This window comes from Marmota marmota, unplaced genomic scaffold, assembly GCF_001458135.2.
Source record: "Marmota marmota marmota unplaced genomic scaffold, marMar, whole genome shotgun sequence".
Classification (NCBI taxonomy): Eukaryota; Metazoa; Chordata; class Mammalia; order Rodentia; family Sciuridae; genus Marmota; species Marmota marmota.
In genome coordinates, this window is record NW_025999941.1 from 5,166,179 (window position 1) to 5,183,288 (window position 17,110).

A 17,110-nucleotide genomic window follows, 5' to 3' on the forward strand; every position below is an offset into this window, starting at 1 on the left:
AGAGCAAAATTAATTTTTTTAGCTATTTAAATTTAAAGCAAGGAAATGCTATCAAACACTTTCAAAGAGGAGGGCTGTCACTGAAATCTTGAAATCCAACTAAGTGGTAGGACATTTCTAAAAGAGAGAGAGAGAGAGAGAGAGAGAGAGAGAGAGAGAGAGAGAGAAAATCCCTGCCAAAGTTCTACTCGCTGACCAGTAGGGGCTCCATTCTCCTTGTAAAAGTCATCAGATGAACAAAGAGGGACTTTGTGGATCAGAAAATGAATGCCCAAGTGGATAAAAGAAGAAAAGAGTAACTCACCCTTAGACTTTATGAAAGTAAACCTAGCATTTAGATGGTACTTTACATTTTCCAGAGCACATTTCATTTTATCTTCATAACGGTTCTTGTGCCTCCGAGGTTAAGTGATTTTCCCAGGATCACTAGCTTCTAAAAGGTGAGGGCCAAAGTTTGGCTTCAATTTAGCAAATTTTTTTTTGACCATCCATTCGTTCTATCTATGAATATTCATGGAGCACCTACTATGCACTTGGGATTGAACTAAGTAATGGGAATTTCAGCAGTAAGTAGGATAAAATCAATCCTTACCTTTGCTGAGTGTGTGAGTCTGTGAATATTTATTGAGCACCTTCTATATACCAAATACATCCCTGCCTCCCCACAAATTCAGACAGAACCAGAGGAGAGATGCTTTATGGGATTCCAGCTGTTCCCAGAAGTGGGTGGTGCCTATGTTTGAGGATTAGTGTTTCCAGATGTTAGGCAGCTAAAAGAAAAGAAACCGCTACAAGGTGGGACAAGTTCTAGTTCTGTTACCCTTCTACTTTTAGCTCTAGTTTTGCATCTCTCCCTATTTTTCTTTAGCAATTTACTCTCCCAAGGGGCCTCAGATTTCTATTTTGTAGAATGAAGAGCTTGGCTGAACACAAACAAGTACTTAAAAAAAAAAAAATCACGAACTAGATTAAATTTTCTCAAAAGCAGACCAGTCAGGCTAGCATCATGTCAACTCCCAATTTCTGTAATTGCCTGGAGCCAAGTGCATATTTACAAGCACTTCTAATTGCATCAACAGTCGTGGGAAGAAGGTTGAAGGTCTGTAAATAATTTCCATGCTGTTGCATTGGACTGGCTACAGCCAACATACCACGTTCTGCTGTGCCTGCCTAGCAGAGGTTCATCCAGTGCCCTAGAAACTACGCTATATTTAACACTTTTTAAAGAATTCTTTATCAATGAAGTCTGTGTCAACATTAATTAGGTGTCCTCTGAAAGCAAAGGGCAAATACTAACATCCCAGGAAAGAAAAAGAAAAGCTTTGAATAAAAGAAAGCTAAGAGATTAAAAGCCAGAGCAGCTCTGTAGACTTCTGTAGAACTCTGTAAAATGCTACCTGCACCCCATTGCCAACTGGATAGAGCCTAAATCCTAATTATCCTAATCCTCAGGGGCCAGAATCGTCCCCTACCCCTCCTCCTCTGGATGTCTGAGTTGAAGCCTCCCCTGAGATGTTCCTCATAGGCCTGTCCAATGTGTCTCTCTCATCTTTGTGGACACTGTCCCCACTATGGAAGCTCCTGCCTCCACCAGGAATCTGACAGTGTTGGGCATGATTCAGTGTCCCCTGAAGGACTCACACAGAGCCTGGCATAGGGCAGGTACTCACTTAACCTTTGTTAATGATTAGTAGCCATGACAATAATGATGGTAGTAAAAACACATGCAGGATTTCCCTGGTGCCTTGCACTCTTCTAAGGGCTTTGGATATATTAATTGAGGAAATTATTCCCAACAACATAAGGAAGATTTAGCAAGTGAGGAAGCAGAAACAGTAAGTGACTAAGTCACGTTCAGGATCAAACAACTAAAAAAAATAATATTTAAACCTAAACCATCATGTTCTCGCAGTGCCTGGGCATAACTGTCAGACTCCTAGAGAGGTGTTTGGAGTCGACTATTTCCAACAGACAGAGAAAGAGGATGGAAGAAGAACAAAGATACTAGCAAAGAAATATGTGAGGTTCTTGTGAGAATTTTTCGTTCATTTCAGGTCCCTTCTTGGAGTAACTAAGGAGACTGCCAACTGTAGCGTCGCTCTGTGTCACTCTGTGCAAAAATGTCACTAACTCATGGGGATGAAAAGGGGGCTCTGACCTGTCTAGACTTTGGCATGGAACTGAGACTTTGTGTACCATGAGCACTTCCTCATACCCAGGGATTCACACATGCCAAGCAAGCACCTGACCACTGAGTCCCATCCCTAGCCCAGCACTTCCCAGGTAAAGAAACAAACAACCTTGAGGTCCAAGGAGCACCAACATCCCAGCCTTGGAGCTGTTCTGCTGTGGGAAAGCAGGTTGACCCAGGTTTGGCAGGAACAGAGCTTGGAGGACCAGGGAAGAAGGGCAGGCATAGGGCTCTTCCATGGGGCATCCCTGTCAGAGTTTCCCCTGCCACCCAGGGAAAGGCCTATTCAGTGGTGGGAGGGATGTCTCTGCACTTAAGGGTCTCTGCCTTCATCTTTAGCTTGAGATCCTCATATTCAGCTGACACCCAGCATTGCTGGCTGGTGAGGGGCTTGTGGGAGCTGTTTCAGGTTCATTGTGAGTCCTGGGAATCTCACCTTTGGAGCCCCCCATCCCAGTATGGCTCACATGAAGTAGCATTTATGTGACACTCCATAAAATTTACCAGTTGGAAATGTACTATGTGGATATTTAATTAAATGCTTCAATTTTCATTTTTTTCGGCTTTTTTGGGACTCTTTATTTTCATGCTTATATTTGTTTCCTGTCTTGGATAATTCCATAACCTTGAGCACTTTGCTCAGGATGGAAAGGCCCTTGGCGGCATGTCTCATCATTTATCTGTGTCCAATCTCTCCTCTTGCCCCTTGGTAAAGAGTTGCATCCCTCAGAGGTCATCTCATAGATATCAGAGAGCTCTAGGCCAAGATCATCTGTAATGTCCCCTGGAGATGCTTGGAGAGACAAAGGACAGGCCCACCAGGTAGAGAAGCCACTTGGGAGGGGGCAACTCAGGGAAGCTGGAGCCAAAAGTTTCTATTTTTCCTTCCAGGCAAGAGGGAGGGGGCCCTCCTGGCCCAGCCTCCAGCAGATGGCCCTGCACTGGGCACAGAACTGCCCACCCCCACCATCAACCTGGCTCTCTCCTTACCTTGCTCAAAACAAAAGCCTCTGGGCTGTGCCTGTAGAAGGTTTCTTTGAATGACCCCAGCCAGATCTCAGCAAGGCGGACTTTGTTCCGGAGGATGGCCTCCTGGTCAAGGGAGGAGGAGTGGGTATCCTGATTTCGGTAGATGTGCCCCACTCTAGAGCAGGGAAGGATTTCAACAGAGCCACCACAGAGCCAGGCCTGCCGTGAAGGGAGAAAGTAAATGACTCTAGCTTCCACTTCCAAGAATGGTGAGGAGGAAGGGACTCTGTTGTTGAGGGGCTAGTGAGTTGCACAGAAATCATGAGCACAAGATGGTCAATATCATCAAGATACTCAGGGTGGAATTTCCAGATCTGGGAATCTGGGCAGGAGAGTGTCAATGTGGGAAGAATGGGGACAGTTTTCCCAGAATGGAATGGAGGGGTGAGAAGCCACACTCATGCAGCTACCTGAACATGCCACCCTTGAAACAAATGTGCAGATTCAGCACCTGGGAAAGAGGCAACCAGGTGTATTAGCACCCCACTTCTGAGAGGATGCTTTCAGGGTAAAAGATGCTTCTAATTGTCAGAGAATTTCTGAAAGTATTTGCAGGCAAATGCACTGGATCGTGTGTGGTAGATGTGAAAATGAGTCTTCCTTAAATCGTCTTCATTATTTCCAGAAGTTTCCCCCTGCCCCTCAATGCTCCCTCCCACTTTCAAATTCCTGAAGTTCATTTGACAGAAAGTCTTTCATTCCACTCTTGGGGATAAAGGTTAAAATGAAAACTGTGGTATGATAGGAAACATATTAATTGGAATATACCCAGGTGGGGGTTACCAAACTGGGTGCCCCGGGGTGACTCAGAGACCTCTAAGGGCATCTGGGATATTTTTAATTTTTAAGAGAAACAGATACATAATGTCTGTTGAACATTTTGCAAACTGCAAGCTCAAGTAATCATACTCATTATCATATCTTTGTGCTTTTGATGATGAATGTCCTTGCTGGGTTGGGTTTTTTGAGGTTGTCAGGATGAAAAAGCAAGTATTGTGGTAAAATTAATGCGGGCAGAAAATGATGGGTGTCTGATCTGATTCCAAGGTTTGAGAAGTTAAGCAGTACCCAGCAGGGACTAAGTTGTTAGGACAAATACTAATTCGTTTGGACCAAACTACTCAATACACAGAATGGGTTGGTAGAGTTGGTATTTGTTTAGCCTATGGGTTCTGAAAAAAAAATTGAGCTGAAAAAAAAAAAAAAACAACTGAGATGCCAAGTGTGCTATGAACAGAGAATACACAAGAGTCTCTGTAATCTTTCACTAAGATGTAAATGACTGATGGTATGCCCTTACCTGACAGCAGGTTTTGAAAGTCAAGTTCAGGAGGCTGAGAATAAAATCAAGGTAGGGACCAAGAGAGAAGGGAGAGAAATGGGAAGTTTGACACACTTTATTGTCATGAATTTATACTTTGGCCACAGCCTCATCCCTGAATTTCTTATGGCTGCCTTTAAGCTGTAACCATACACAGGGTTCCAGAGACCCCAACTGTGTCCTCCCTTGGCACAGGACATACCTTGAAGGACATTTCAAGGTTTTCGCCACCCCGCAGTGACATGAGAGGATCATAGGCTCCAGTGTTTTGGAAGTAATGTCTGTCCATGGCCACCACCTCTCCAGATACCACAGGGCTCCTGCAGAGAAGATGGGCAAGAGAGGACGATTCAGAACCGGAGCACAGCAGGCAAAACCGGGGCCTTCCCAGGCGGGGAGTTCCAGTGGCCAAGAGGGCCAACTCTGGGTTCAAATGGACCTCAGTGTTTTTAATTTCAAGACTGGAGCAAAACAACAATGTCAGAAATCCAAACGTTTTATGGGAAGAGAACAAAGATTGTTAGAATACTGTGAATCAGTATTGTAATGATTTCTGGATATGGTGTCCAACTCTGCTAGTCACTATTTGCCCACCTTGGATGAGGTATTGAACCTCTCTGAGCTGAGTTTCCTCGCCTCTAATTGGGATAAAACAGTGTTTCATAATTGGGCATTGTGGGGGTTTGGAAAACAAGTGATGTCAACGGCATAGCACTGTGGAGGCCACATTTTACATGCTCACTAAATTTTGGTGTCATAAAGCCCCTCTTCCTTCTCTGAAACCTATGGGTCAGTGTGTTTTTAATTAAGAAATTTTTGGACTTTAAAAAGTATATACTGGGCCTGGGGTTGTGGCTCAGTGGTAGAGGGCTTGCCTAGCACATGTGGGGCACTGGGTTTGATCCTCAGCACCACATAAAAAATAAATAAATAAAATAAAGTTATTGGGTCCATCTACAACTAAAAAAATTTTAAAAAAATCATCACAGTTAAAAAGAAGTCATATGCTACTTGTAAGCTCTGGTTTGACTCTTTAGTCAAACATACCAATATTACTTCAGTGAAACATTCAAATATTCACAGTAAGTGGGATAAATCAGGCCTGTGTCAACCCCTCCATCAGTCCAGGGCAGCTTTTTCTGCTTTGTGAATTAGGAAAAATATGCTTGATTTTCAGAGCTCTTTGGGTTTCAGTTTTGAATAATGGACTATAAACTTGTACTTACAACACAGTACAGCATAGTAGTGAAACATGGGGTCTCAGGAGCCTGGCTGTCCAGGTTTTAACTTTTGGATCTACCTCTTATTAATTTTATGACATTGAGCAATTTATTTAATCTGCATGTACCCCAGACACTGTAAAGGAGAGACAACCACCAGCCTACCCCTCCATGCCCTTTCAGAACTCATGATCAGAATCTGTGAGCTTAATTAAATGGCTATTGTCTTACACCACGGTTTTGAGGTGTCTTGTTAAACAGAGAAGATATCTAGGACATCTACTTAAATAGGTGTCCAAAAATCAAATATGTGAAAAATGACCCATAAAACTGGATGTATTTTGAGATTTATGATGTTTTAATATTCACCTTGCTAAATCCTTCATTTATGCTGAACAAGTATTTGAGGCCAAGGAATTTCCAATGCTACCTGGTGAAAGAGCTGGGTCAAGCTCTTCCTCTTCCACTTTTCCAACATCCACCAAAGCCCTGTGGAAGAGCTTCACTGGACTCTATCAATACAACAATGAAAGTAACACTTACCTCTGAGTGCCCAGAGCTTTCTAAATGCTTTTTATATATCAACTCATTTGGTTTTCACAACAATCTTATAAAGTAATACTATTATTATTCTCAATTCACTAATAAGGAAACTGAGGCATAGATTACCTTGTAAGGAAAGTATGGAACCAGGGAAGGACAGGTTGTGCCACGGGGCCTCACCTGATGGGGCTGATGGGGAACTGGAGGGCCTTCCTCTCATTCTCTGGCAAAGGTTCCCAGTGGAAATCCAGCTTCCAGTCCAAGACCCCACGCTGAAGCTCCTTGGACGGATAATATTGGAAAGTCTTCCAGTCAATCACATCTATGACTGGGGATACCACACGGCTCCTGGAAAGAATCGAGGGATCAGACAAAGGATGCAAACCATTCACTTCCAGGGATGGAAACCAAATCTATACATGTGCTGTTCAATATGGCAGCCACCAGCCACTAGGGCCTATTGGGCACCTCAAATGTAGTTTGCCCAAACTAAGATGTGGTATAAAATTAAAATACACACTCTGATGTAGAACTTAGTATGGAAAAGGGATATAAGAAAGCCTCAATAAATTTTATATTGATTACATGTTGAAATAATATTTTGGATATATTGGGGTTACTAAAATATATTCTTAAAATTAATTTCATATGCTGATTTTTATTTTGTAATGTGACTGTTAATTTTTTAAAAATTACACATATGGCTCATGTTCTATTTCTGTTACATAGCATTGTTCTGAAAATCATGTTTTTCCATAATAAATGGGGGCCCATTTTGTTAAAGAGTATACCCGCTCCTGTTTTTCTTTTAAAATCTCTTTTAACAGCATCGGGAGACAGAGGAAATGTGTCCTAGGCTCAGCTCTGCCACTAATGAGCTGAGTTGTATGATCTTAAAATAGCTATTACACCCCTCTAGCCTTGGTTTCCTCACTTGTAAAGTGAGAGGTTGAGCTACCTCCCATAAAGATCTTTCTCAGCATAATATTCCAAGAACGTGATTGTTTTTTGAGAATCAGGAAAAAGTATAGACCCCTCCTGAGAAAATTGCTTTATATGCACACATGCAAACGATCACACACAATGTCAGAGGTTCATGGACTCAGTCTAGTTCTTGTTTCTTCCTGTATCCTAAAACTTCCTTGGCTTGAGGAATCAGGATCGTCAAGACTGGGAGGTATCCTTGGTGTTAATGTTTACAATTTATGAGCACATGGTATCTATAAACAAAGCAAAATATTGAGTCCAGATTTATTTGTTCATTTTCTGCTGCTGTTGGGGGCTGTATTTTATCCCCCATTTTTTTTTGCACTAATGTTGATAAGTTTTCAGAGAGAGAGAGAGAGAGAAAGAGAGAAAGAGAGAGAGAGAGAGAGAGAGAGAGAGAGAGAGAGAGAGAGAGATAGGTGGAAAACTGGCACAGGTTGAAATTTAACTTTTTAACTAAACAAGCCATCACCTGGGTGCACCAGAAGCTGCTCTTTACCTATTCAATATCTCAATTATATTTTATTCTGGCTCCTCATAATTATGTTTCATATCTGTGCTGTGGAATGGATCTGGTCTGAACTCAGGAGAGGCTGAAGACACCACTTCAGGAAAAGTGAGCTTCCTGGAAGGAGATATGCCATCCAATTGCATTTGTCCATTGATTTCCATTTCTGCTTTGTCCATCTTGAAGACAGCCAGGGTGGGAGAAGCCCACACCATATAGACAGGACCAATTATCTGGATCCAATCCCAGGATCCAATTATCTGTTTTACTCTGTCTCCTTAAGTGACTGATGTTGGTGTGGGGCATTATGGTATTCACGTTTAGAGAAAAGATCTAGTAGGTTTTTCTTCCCTTTTTACATTGTTCCACTGAAAAACAAGGGAATTCAATCCTTATAAGTCTTCATTATTTTGGGGTGTCCTGCATTGATCTAAGAAAACCATGAATCAAGAATGAAGTAGAAAGGAAAGAGGGTACCAGACTTCCTCCCCAGTCTTCACTTACTATGGGGATAAATTGGACGGAGGGGATGGATTTGGCTATTTGCAAAGCATTCTGTGGAATTTCAGAATCAAGACCCAAGGCAGCTATGAAGCTGAATTCTGAAGAATTGCATCAGATTTGTACTACATTCATCCATCCAAACAGGACAAAAAAGGAAATGACACTAACACAATTGATTTATCCTAGACTTTCAGGCTGTACACTCAACAAAGGTGGACATGATTGTTTTCCTCCACATTTTTTATTGGTGCATTATAATTGTACATAATGGTGGAATTTGTTGTTACATATTTATACATGCACACAATTTAACAATATAGTTTGGTCAATATCCCTCCCTAGCAGGCATGTTCTTTTATCAGTAAGTGAGAACTCAGCAACTCATACTATTTTTACTTTGCATTTGTGTAAGCTCAGAGTCATGCAAATCTCACTTCCAATAACTATATTAGACCTGATTCCAAATACCTTCCTTTCTGAATTCCCCTTTTCTCCTGTAGTTTGAGTGGGGACATGGAGATGAATCATGAGCCTCCTCAAGTACATGTAGGATGGAGATGGAGAACAGAATGTCAACAAATGAAGGGAGAGATGTTTTCTGTTTTTATTCCCATAGATCACGGTGGCTGATCAATCAGGGCTGAATTAGTAACTAATTCATAAGACTAGTGATTCAAAAAGGGTGATCAGTTTGAAACAAAAAATCCCCACTGTCTTATATTAAGCTCTTTTTTTTTTTTTTTTTTTGGCACCTACAGGTATATATGTTGTCCTCAGAATTCACTGAATGAAAACTAAGAAAGCAACCCCTTTTGACTTGGAGGAGATTGTGTTAGTGTCACTCCGTCATCTTTGCACTTGTGAATTTTTAAATTATCATATTAACACGTGTTAATTGTAAAAATGGATGGAATTCACTGTGATCTTTCCATACATGTATATGCCATGCATTAATCACATCTGATAACCCTACTACTTTCCACAGTCCCTTTCCTGTCCCCACCCCAGCACTCTTCCCAGTCTCTAAAAGTCCTTCGTAATCCCAGGCAGGTGCAAGGCAGAGCCTCTGGGAAAACTTTCCAAATTCCAGGAGGTCAAGTGTTTGGGTTTCAAAAGACAAACAGAGGCATTTGAACGGTCAACAAAAACTAGCTAACTGAAATATATGAGGATAACTAATAATACCCTGCTGCCCAGAGATTCCAAAGTAACCGCATTTCAACATTCCCAGTCAATGCTTTCCCAAGAATAAAGAATAGTCCTAGTTTATCTTATCTCTCTTTACTTTTCCTGGGCCTGGATGTCCCTCTAGGTCCGCCATTTTGAAAGTTCACACATAATCTTGTTTTTTGTGGAAAGGTCTTTATACTGAGATGAGGCAGCCTCTAAATTCTTTTCCCACAGTTCTTGCTGCTCAGGGACTGGTACCCCAGCACTTCCAGGGTCAGATCAGGGAATTTGTCATGCCAAGGGGTGTGAACGGAATTGGGGGCTGGGGAATTTCTTTGGTGGCTGCTCCCTCTGAGGGGTGGGGTTATCTTGATGCCTTTCTGCTCCTTCACAGGCACCTAGACACACTTTCCCACATTCCTACACAAGCACACACAGGGGATTTCTGACTGCTCCCTCTTTTAACCACTTGAAGAGTAGAGAGGTGGGAGGAGCTCTGTTCCAGCCCCACCTTGTTTCTCCCCACCAAGCAGGATTAGCCTTGCTGAGTAATGGTGACTTAAGGACTTGATATCTCTTAGGGCACAGTCCAATATTTAAATGGGAGACAATTTAGCCAATGTCTTGAAATGACATTGTCATTTGGTTCCTACTGAAGACTGCCTCCTTCTCCTTAGAAACCTTCATTTTTTTAGCAGTATGACTTCTACTCCTTGGCTTGGGCCAATGGAGATGCCCGTCAGACAATTGGAAGCTGGAAATGACAGATGTTCTTCATTTTCATGATTGTTACTGTATATAGAAACTGACCATCTGTCAGCACCTTCCAGGATTGCCCTAAAGCCAGCTGCTCACAGAGAGACTTTGTGTAGGGTTGCTATGAATAGTTATGGGGGTTGTGCAGGGCTCAACCCTAAAGAACATCTCTAATATTATATATACTATAAATTTGCATATTTATTTGACAATTTTCTGGCAGTTTGCATTTTAATATCTTATTCTAACAAAATCAGTATATTATGACAAATTTTCTGAGGGATGGGAATAAAGGGTGAGGAGGAAGAAAAAAATCTAAAGAAATAATTCAAAGTTGCATATGGCTAGTGGTGGACCTGCTCCAGGTACAGAGGTAGGGAATCAAGATTGGTAACCAGGCTGTTATGACTCTGAAGTAACTGGTGTGTGGCTTATCACACTGCTCACTCTTAAAGACTTTTCCTCATTTTTAGACACTAGGTCCTCCTCATCTAGAAACCGAAAGTCTCTTGACATGAGTCTCAGATGCAGCTAGGTCCCCTTTTCTGTCTCTAAGCAGCTACATTTGGTGGCCTCTGTGGCTTTGCTTTCCATGTAATGAGCTGCCTTGGGAAGCCCACAAGGGCTGTGTGGTCACATCACTGGGGGAGAAATGCAAGCCCAGAGGACATAAATGACAACTCAGATTCTAGATAGGTAGCTTTTCTTTGAGGCCCTCACGCCTGAGGCTTATGAGCTGGACCCTGGGAAGCAGAGTTGACAGGAAGCCATGAAGGAGGTGTGGGGTGGATGAAAAGAGTCATACCACACAGAAGAGAGAGGACATGAGGGAGAAGGAAAGGCAGGAATGTAGCAGAGTCAGAGGCTGGGTGTGTACAACAGTGTGACAGTGTGACACCAGTGTGACAGCAAACACAAGGGACTCACATCCGTGTTTAATTTGTGTCCCACAGCTGGGATACAGAGTGGGGATGGCCCAATATTTCTCCCCAATTCTTAAAAAGAAATCAGACACCTGTAATCCCAGCAACTCGGGAGGTTGAGGCAGGAGGATCAGGTTCAACTTAGTGAGACCCTGTCTCAAAATAAAGGGCTGAGGGTGTAACTCAGGGATAAAATACACCTGGATTCAATCCTCAGTACCCCCCCCCAATGTAAAAAGATATAAAGAAATCATACACAGTGAGAAGAACACTGGGCCTACAGTCAGGAAACCTAAGAAGCTGTCTGTCCTCTGGGTGCCCTTGCACATCCTGTCACCCCCCTGAGCCTCCATTTGTCCTCTACAGGACACAGAAGCAAAAATGCCTGCCTGACCTGAGCCACCACATGGGGGGAAGATTGTAAAAATGACATACATATGAAGTCATACATAGGTCTAGACATAACACAAGACTTAATGTTCATCTCTGGGTTCCTAAGGTTCGTAAAGGAAGCACAAGAGACAGCCCAGCTGCTAGTGGCTGTGACCCTGGGGGTGTGGTCACCATCCCTGCAACTCAGGTTTTTTCAATAGTGGGGATCATGAGATGGGACAAGATGGTCTCCAAGGTCCCTCTGAGAGCCATCTGTCTGTGAGACCAGGATGGGAATTAGGGATTAGGAAATGGGACAGCATTAGAGTCTGCCTCCAGTAATACACAGTCACTGTGATTTCGGGATAGTCTTCTACAAAGAACAGTGGCTGAGTCTGTGGGCTATTTCTCCCAGACCCACCTCTCACACTGCAGACCCTCGTGGGTGTTACCTGTCATCAGCTATTCTGCTGAGCAGGGGCTCCAGCCAGCCTGGGTGGCACTCGCAGTGGGCATCCATGAAGACCAGCACGTCCCCTGTGGCCCTGGTGGCTCCCAACATCCGGGCCCTGATGGCACCCAGTCTCTTATTGCTCCTGAGCAACTTCACACCCTCCAGCTTGGCCACATATTCGCTGAGAGCAGACTTGAGTTGTCCTGGAATCAACAAGGTTCTGGTCATTGGGGTCACAGATGCAATAGTCAATGGGACTGTGATGACCATCACTTGGGTCACTGTCAGTGGCTGTCTCTTAGAAGCCATCGTGAGCAAAAAGGTCCTGAAACTCAACTGCATTGTTATAAGGTGGTTGTTGCTAAGATGCAAGAGGCTTCCTTAGTTTGGAAGGGGTCACAATTCTATCCACCAAAAGCCGAGGCTTGGTGTGCAAAACCAGGAGAGGAGAGAACTTGCTATTGTTCTCTCATCCCCTAAAACATCCACTGAAACAAGCACATGTCCGTGAATCCTGTCTCCAGTTCTGCTCCCAGGGACCCAGTCTAAGATAATGGTCAAGGCAGGTAAAGACAGGGCTCATTGAATCAGCATCTGAGAGATCACTGGGGTGCTAGCTGAGGTGGTCTCACTGTAGGGATACTGTGGTAGAACAGAATGGGAACTTTAGCAGTTTAAGAGCTGGCAGGAGTGGCTTTGCATGCTGACAAACAGCAGCTCTGCTTACAGACATTTAACCGTGGAGGCTTGCAGTGGCTAACAGGTACCTTACAGATAGAGAAAACAAAGCAACAGGACAGAACAATCCCCCTTTAGGCTTAGTGCAATAAAGGTCCCTAAGCTTTATGAGCTAAGAGTCTCCAGACTGTTGACAAACTTGTATCGTATAAGGAATGTAGAATGCACTTCCAATAGAATTGCACCAATGCCCTTGCCTTGATGTACCCCAAACGTCCCTTCTTAGTCTTATTTAGGAGAGAATCTATCGAGAGCTCCAGAATAGATTAAGGAAGACTGAAGAGGCAGTTTGAAATTCTCAGAGTCTTAGAGGCAGGTGAGAAGATCACCTGGGGTAAAGCGCTCAGAGGGAGCTGGTAAAACCTGACCTGTTCCTCTCAGAGAATAGCAATGAAGTCCATTTGCAGGAAGTCTATCATGGGCTGGGCATCCCATGCACTTTCTGGTTTAGTGATTCAATGTGGAAATTATTATCCCTGATGAATAATCTGAAGCTTGTCTAGATGACTCTACTGCCCAGCTGTGACTATAATTTGGGGTGACTTCAGGAAGCCTGCAGCAGCTTTGTGTCCTGGCTCTCCTCAGGTGTAAAGCAGGGTTGGTGAACTCAGGGTGGCTGTAAGGATTAGATGAGAACAGTGAATGTGGTGGCTATGGTCTGCACTCTGGGTCTCAGCAGGCACACAGGTCACAGGGGAGCAAGCTGGGGGTAAAGGGAGCCAGTGCCACCCCTGGTTGCGGGAAAAGCCTTGCTCCTCAGTGTTGGCAAGGAACATGGGGCCACTGAACAGAGAGCCAGCCTAGTGGTGAGGGGCAGAGGGAGAGTTGGTGAGCAGGTAGCAAACCTTAATGGCTGAGCATGGGATCCAGATGCCTTCTAGGGGTACTGGTCAGCACTGCAGATGTTGGAAGCAGCCACTTCCCGAACACCAGCTCCTCTACTTCCCACTCTCCTGGAGGACCCAGCCCAGATGAGGGTTGGAAGACCCACTGAGCACTTTGACCAGCAGGTCCAGCCCAATCCAGTACCTACTTATCAGTCCTGCCCAACACCCAGCCAGATATAGCTCAGGAACCCATGCACTCCCAAAACCTCTGGCTAGTTTGACTTTCTGCCATGGTCAGGTTGGAAAATATCCTACCACAAGGACCTTAGAAAGAAGAGGCCCTCGTCATTCTTTCCTGTCCTCTATCACTGCCTTTAGAAACATGCTTCTCAGGGCTGGGAATGTGGCTCAGTGGCAGAATTTCTGTCTGGCATGTACAAGATCCCAGGTTTGATCCCCAACACCAGATAAAACAAAACAACCATGTTTTTTAAACCTCAGAAAATGCTTAGCTTCCCTTCAATAGCCTCATCTTTCTACAAAGCTAGATGGAGCCTGTGGAGGTCATTTAGGTAATTCAGAAATGTAGGAACCAAAAACCAAAGCAGTAGTTCTCAAAGAGTGGTCCATGGACCAACAGCAACACTGACTAGAAATAGGAATTCCTGGGCCCAAGCTCAGACCCAGAAACTCTGGCCCTGTCAGGCCTGCCAGGTGACTCGGACCCAGCCTAAATTGGAGAACTGCCAACCTCAAGGTCAGATGGGGGCTTCTCTGTGTCCATCTTCTTTTCAGGTATATCCATTAGTGTTTCCTGTCATGATGGGGAAGCATTTGAGCAGATTTTTTTTAGCAGATTCAGCTCTGGCCAGTTGTTGCCTTTGGCCCCAACCTCCTTGTCTGGACAGTAGGTAAGTTGGTCTCAACAAGGTGAGTTGTAGAGCTCTTTACCCAAGTTCTAGGTTACAGTGAGCCCTCAAAAAATGGTCACCCTCTTGTGACTCTCCAGCATTTTTTGGACTGTGTTGAGGCTGGGGCCTGAGAGAGAGACCGCAGTGGGATCAGACTGCAGTGACCCTCCCCAGGACCCTTCCAGAACTTTCCACTTGCTTGGCTTCTTCCCCTTTTCTGTCTGGCTTTCCCCACTCCCTTACTGGTTTTCCCTAGGGGCTCATTATTAATAAGTTCCTTGCACATGAATTCTCACCTGGAGCTCTGCATCTGGGGAACTTGCCTAAAATGGTTTCCAAACCCCACTCTTTTGCAGGTTTCTTTTTTTTTTAATAGTTTAAGACTCACAAGAATTTGCAGGGGTCCAGGCCCACCCCATCGAGCCTGGAGGAAACCCATAGCTACCTTGTTGACTGAGGTCATCCACGAGAATGACCTCTTTCAGGAAAGCCCTGGGTGCTGTGTCAAGGATGCTGTGCACGGTCCTCAGGAGGGTGGACCAGGCTTCGTCATGGAAACAGAGGATGACACTGGCTGTGGGCAGGCTCTCCTCAGGGCGCTGCTGCAGACACCTGCAGGGAAGAGCCAGGGAGATGTCAGGAAAAGGCTGCCCTCATCCTTGAGCTCACTCTGTGGACCTGCCCTTGTCACATGGCTCCACCCAATCCAAGCTCTCCTTGGATTTTCTTAAAATTTCTATGGAAAGAGACTCCAACATACCTATAGTGGTGCCATCTACTAGCTCCCAGCTCTCAGATCCCAAGAGCTCCTTTTACTATATTTAATCCACACCCCTCTCATTGTACTTGAGGGGTGTTGTCACCATTCTCGGCAGATGACTGTCCTCATCTGTACTCCAGGAATGAATGACATTACCAACCTCAGAGAACTGTCACAAGGCTAAGTAGGATGATGTGCATTATGGTGTCCTATGAACACTAATTGACATTCATTCAAGGACAGAAACACTATTTTCTTCTTCTTTTTTTTTTAAATTCCACAACCTAGCACAACAGCTGGGACACAATAAACGTTACCTCATTATTATTATTATTGAAGAGGGGACAAAATTTAACATTTGTGGATTGACTACATGTGACACGCTATTTGGTCCTTTGCACATATTACTACATTCACCCCCCCCCCAAATAAGTCTGTGAGCTATGCTATCTCATGCTCATTTTACAGGTGAGACTCAGAGAGGAGACAAGAATCCTTAAGTTCACATCATTGGCAAGTGGTAGAGCAGGATAGTCTATTTTCAGAGCTCTTATGCGCTTTTTGCTTTCCTGATGGGTGGTGGGTACCCAGGGTGCACACTGCTGCCCATCCAGGGGCTGTCTGAGCTTCCTTCCCTTCTGTCCAGAAGAGTTGGCTGCTTGCCACTTGCTTTCTGTCTGTGGAGAGTCTGAGTGGGCCCAACGTGAAATGAGCTGTAATAACAACCTTATATCTGGAGCTCACATTTATTCACAAAAGGTGCCTTCCTAAAATGTGTTTCTGAAGTGCTTCTTTCTGGGTTGTAGCTGCTAAAAACTATGTCCTTCCTCACAGGGACACTGGAATCTGGGCTATCTCAAGACCCTAAACCTTCAATACCTAAAGACCTCTGTGAAGGCAGAACTATGGGCAAGCATGGCAACCAGACTGAGTCTGGTCCTGCCTGAGGGACATGCATCTGAAACAGGGTCCACTGTGCTACTCATCCGCTGAGCATTCCTGGTACCAACCACAATAGGGCTGAAAACTCTCAACACACAGACGACTCTCCAAACAAAGTCCTGCCTGCAGAGAGGGGTCAATTGGTTCTAGGTAAGGGCATTCAGGTAACAGAAAACGGAATTCCTAGATGATTAAAAAAACACACATACATCTCATATGCTAGCTAAGTGTTTTTGTTTGTTTATGAATTTTTATGCTATTTCTTTCCATAAATGTTTTGAAGCTTTTTAAGGGCTAAGGTATTTCTAGAACGAATTTGAAATTGGCTTCTGAGATTTTTGTATCCAAAGTGAAATGGGAGAGTATGACACAGCAGAATCCTCACTCAGAGAAGTCACATTCTAGGTGTTTTTAGGGAAAGCAACACTCTTTCAAGTAATTTTTTTCTTTCAATTTATAACATCTGATTTTGAAATAGTTTAAGACTCACAAGAAGTTGCAAGAGTCATGCAGAATTCTCGTGTTCCCTTCAACTAATGTCTCCAAATGATATCTTCCATAACCATTCAATTGATCAACTGTTCAATTGTTTAATACTATTAACTCAAATATGGAATATTTAGATTTTATCAAATTTTAAAAATGTTTTTATTAGTGAATTATCATTATACATAATATTGGGGTTCATTGTGACAAGTTCATACATATGTGGAAAATAATTTGCTCCATTTCAGTCCCCAGTACTCCCCCCACCCCACCCCCATTCCTCTTAAAGGTGAAATTCATTGTGTGGTATATTCATATGTGTACATGGCATAATTTGGCCAATTTCATTCATTAAAGAAATTCCTATGTACTGTAGAAAGATTTCCCTAAATGGATGACGATGTCCTTAGAATCATCCTTAAAACAATGAACATATTTATTTGAACTTTTACCATCTGAGTTCAGGGC

At 43.7% G+C, this 17,110-nt stretch overlaps 1 protein-coding gene across 3 annotated transcripts in view; it reads right to left on the minus strand.

The window, feature by feature from the left end:
- The window catches only part of Galnt15 (polypeptide N-acetylgalactosaminyltransferase 15), a 42,270-nt gene that overhangs the window by 12,825 nt on the left and 12,335 nt on the right, over window positions 1-17,110 (minus strand). For all 3 annotated transcript variants that reach the window (XM_048801036.1, XM_015494370.2, XM_048801035.1), the window contains exons 2-6: window positions 14,900-15,066; window positions 11,977-12,181; window positions 6,485-6,652; window positions 4,744-4,861; window positions 3,182-3,379 (exon numbers count right to left, since the gene is read on the minus strand). In XM_048801036.1, coding sequence (XP_048656993.1) covers window positions 3,182-3,379; window positions 4,744-4,861; window positions 6,485-6,652; window positions 11,977-12,181; window positions 14,900-15,066 — 856 coding nt within the window. The remainder of the gene's footprint in view (window positions 1-3,181; window positions 3,380-4,743; window positions 4,862-6,484; window positions 6,653-11,976; window positions 12,182-14,899; window positions 15,067-17,110) is intronic.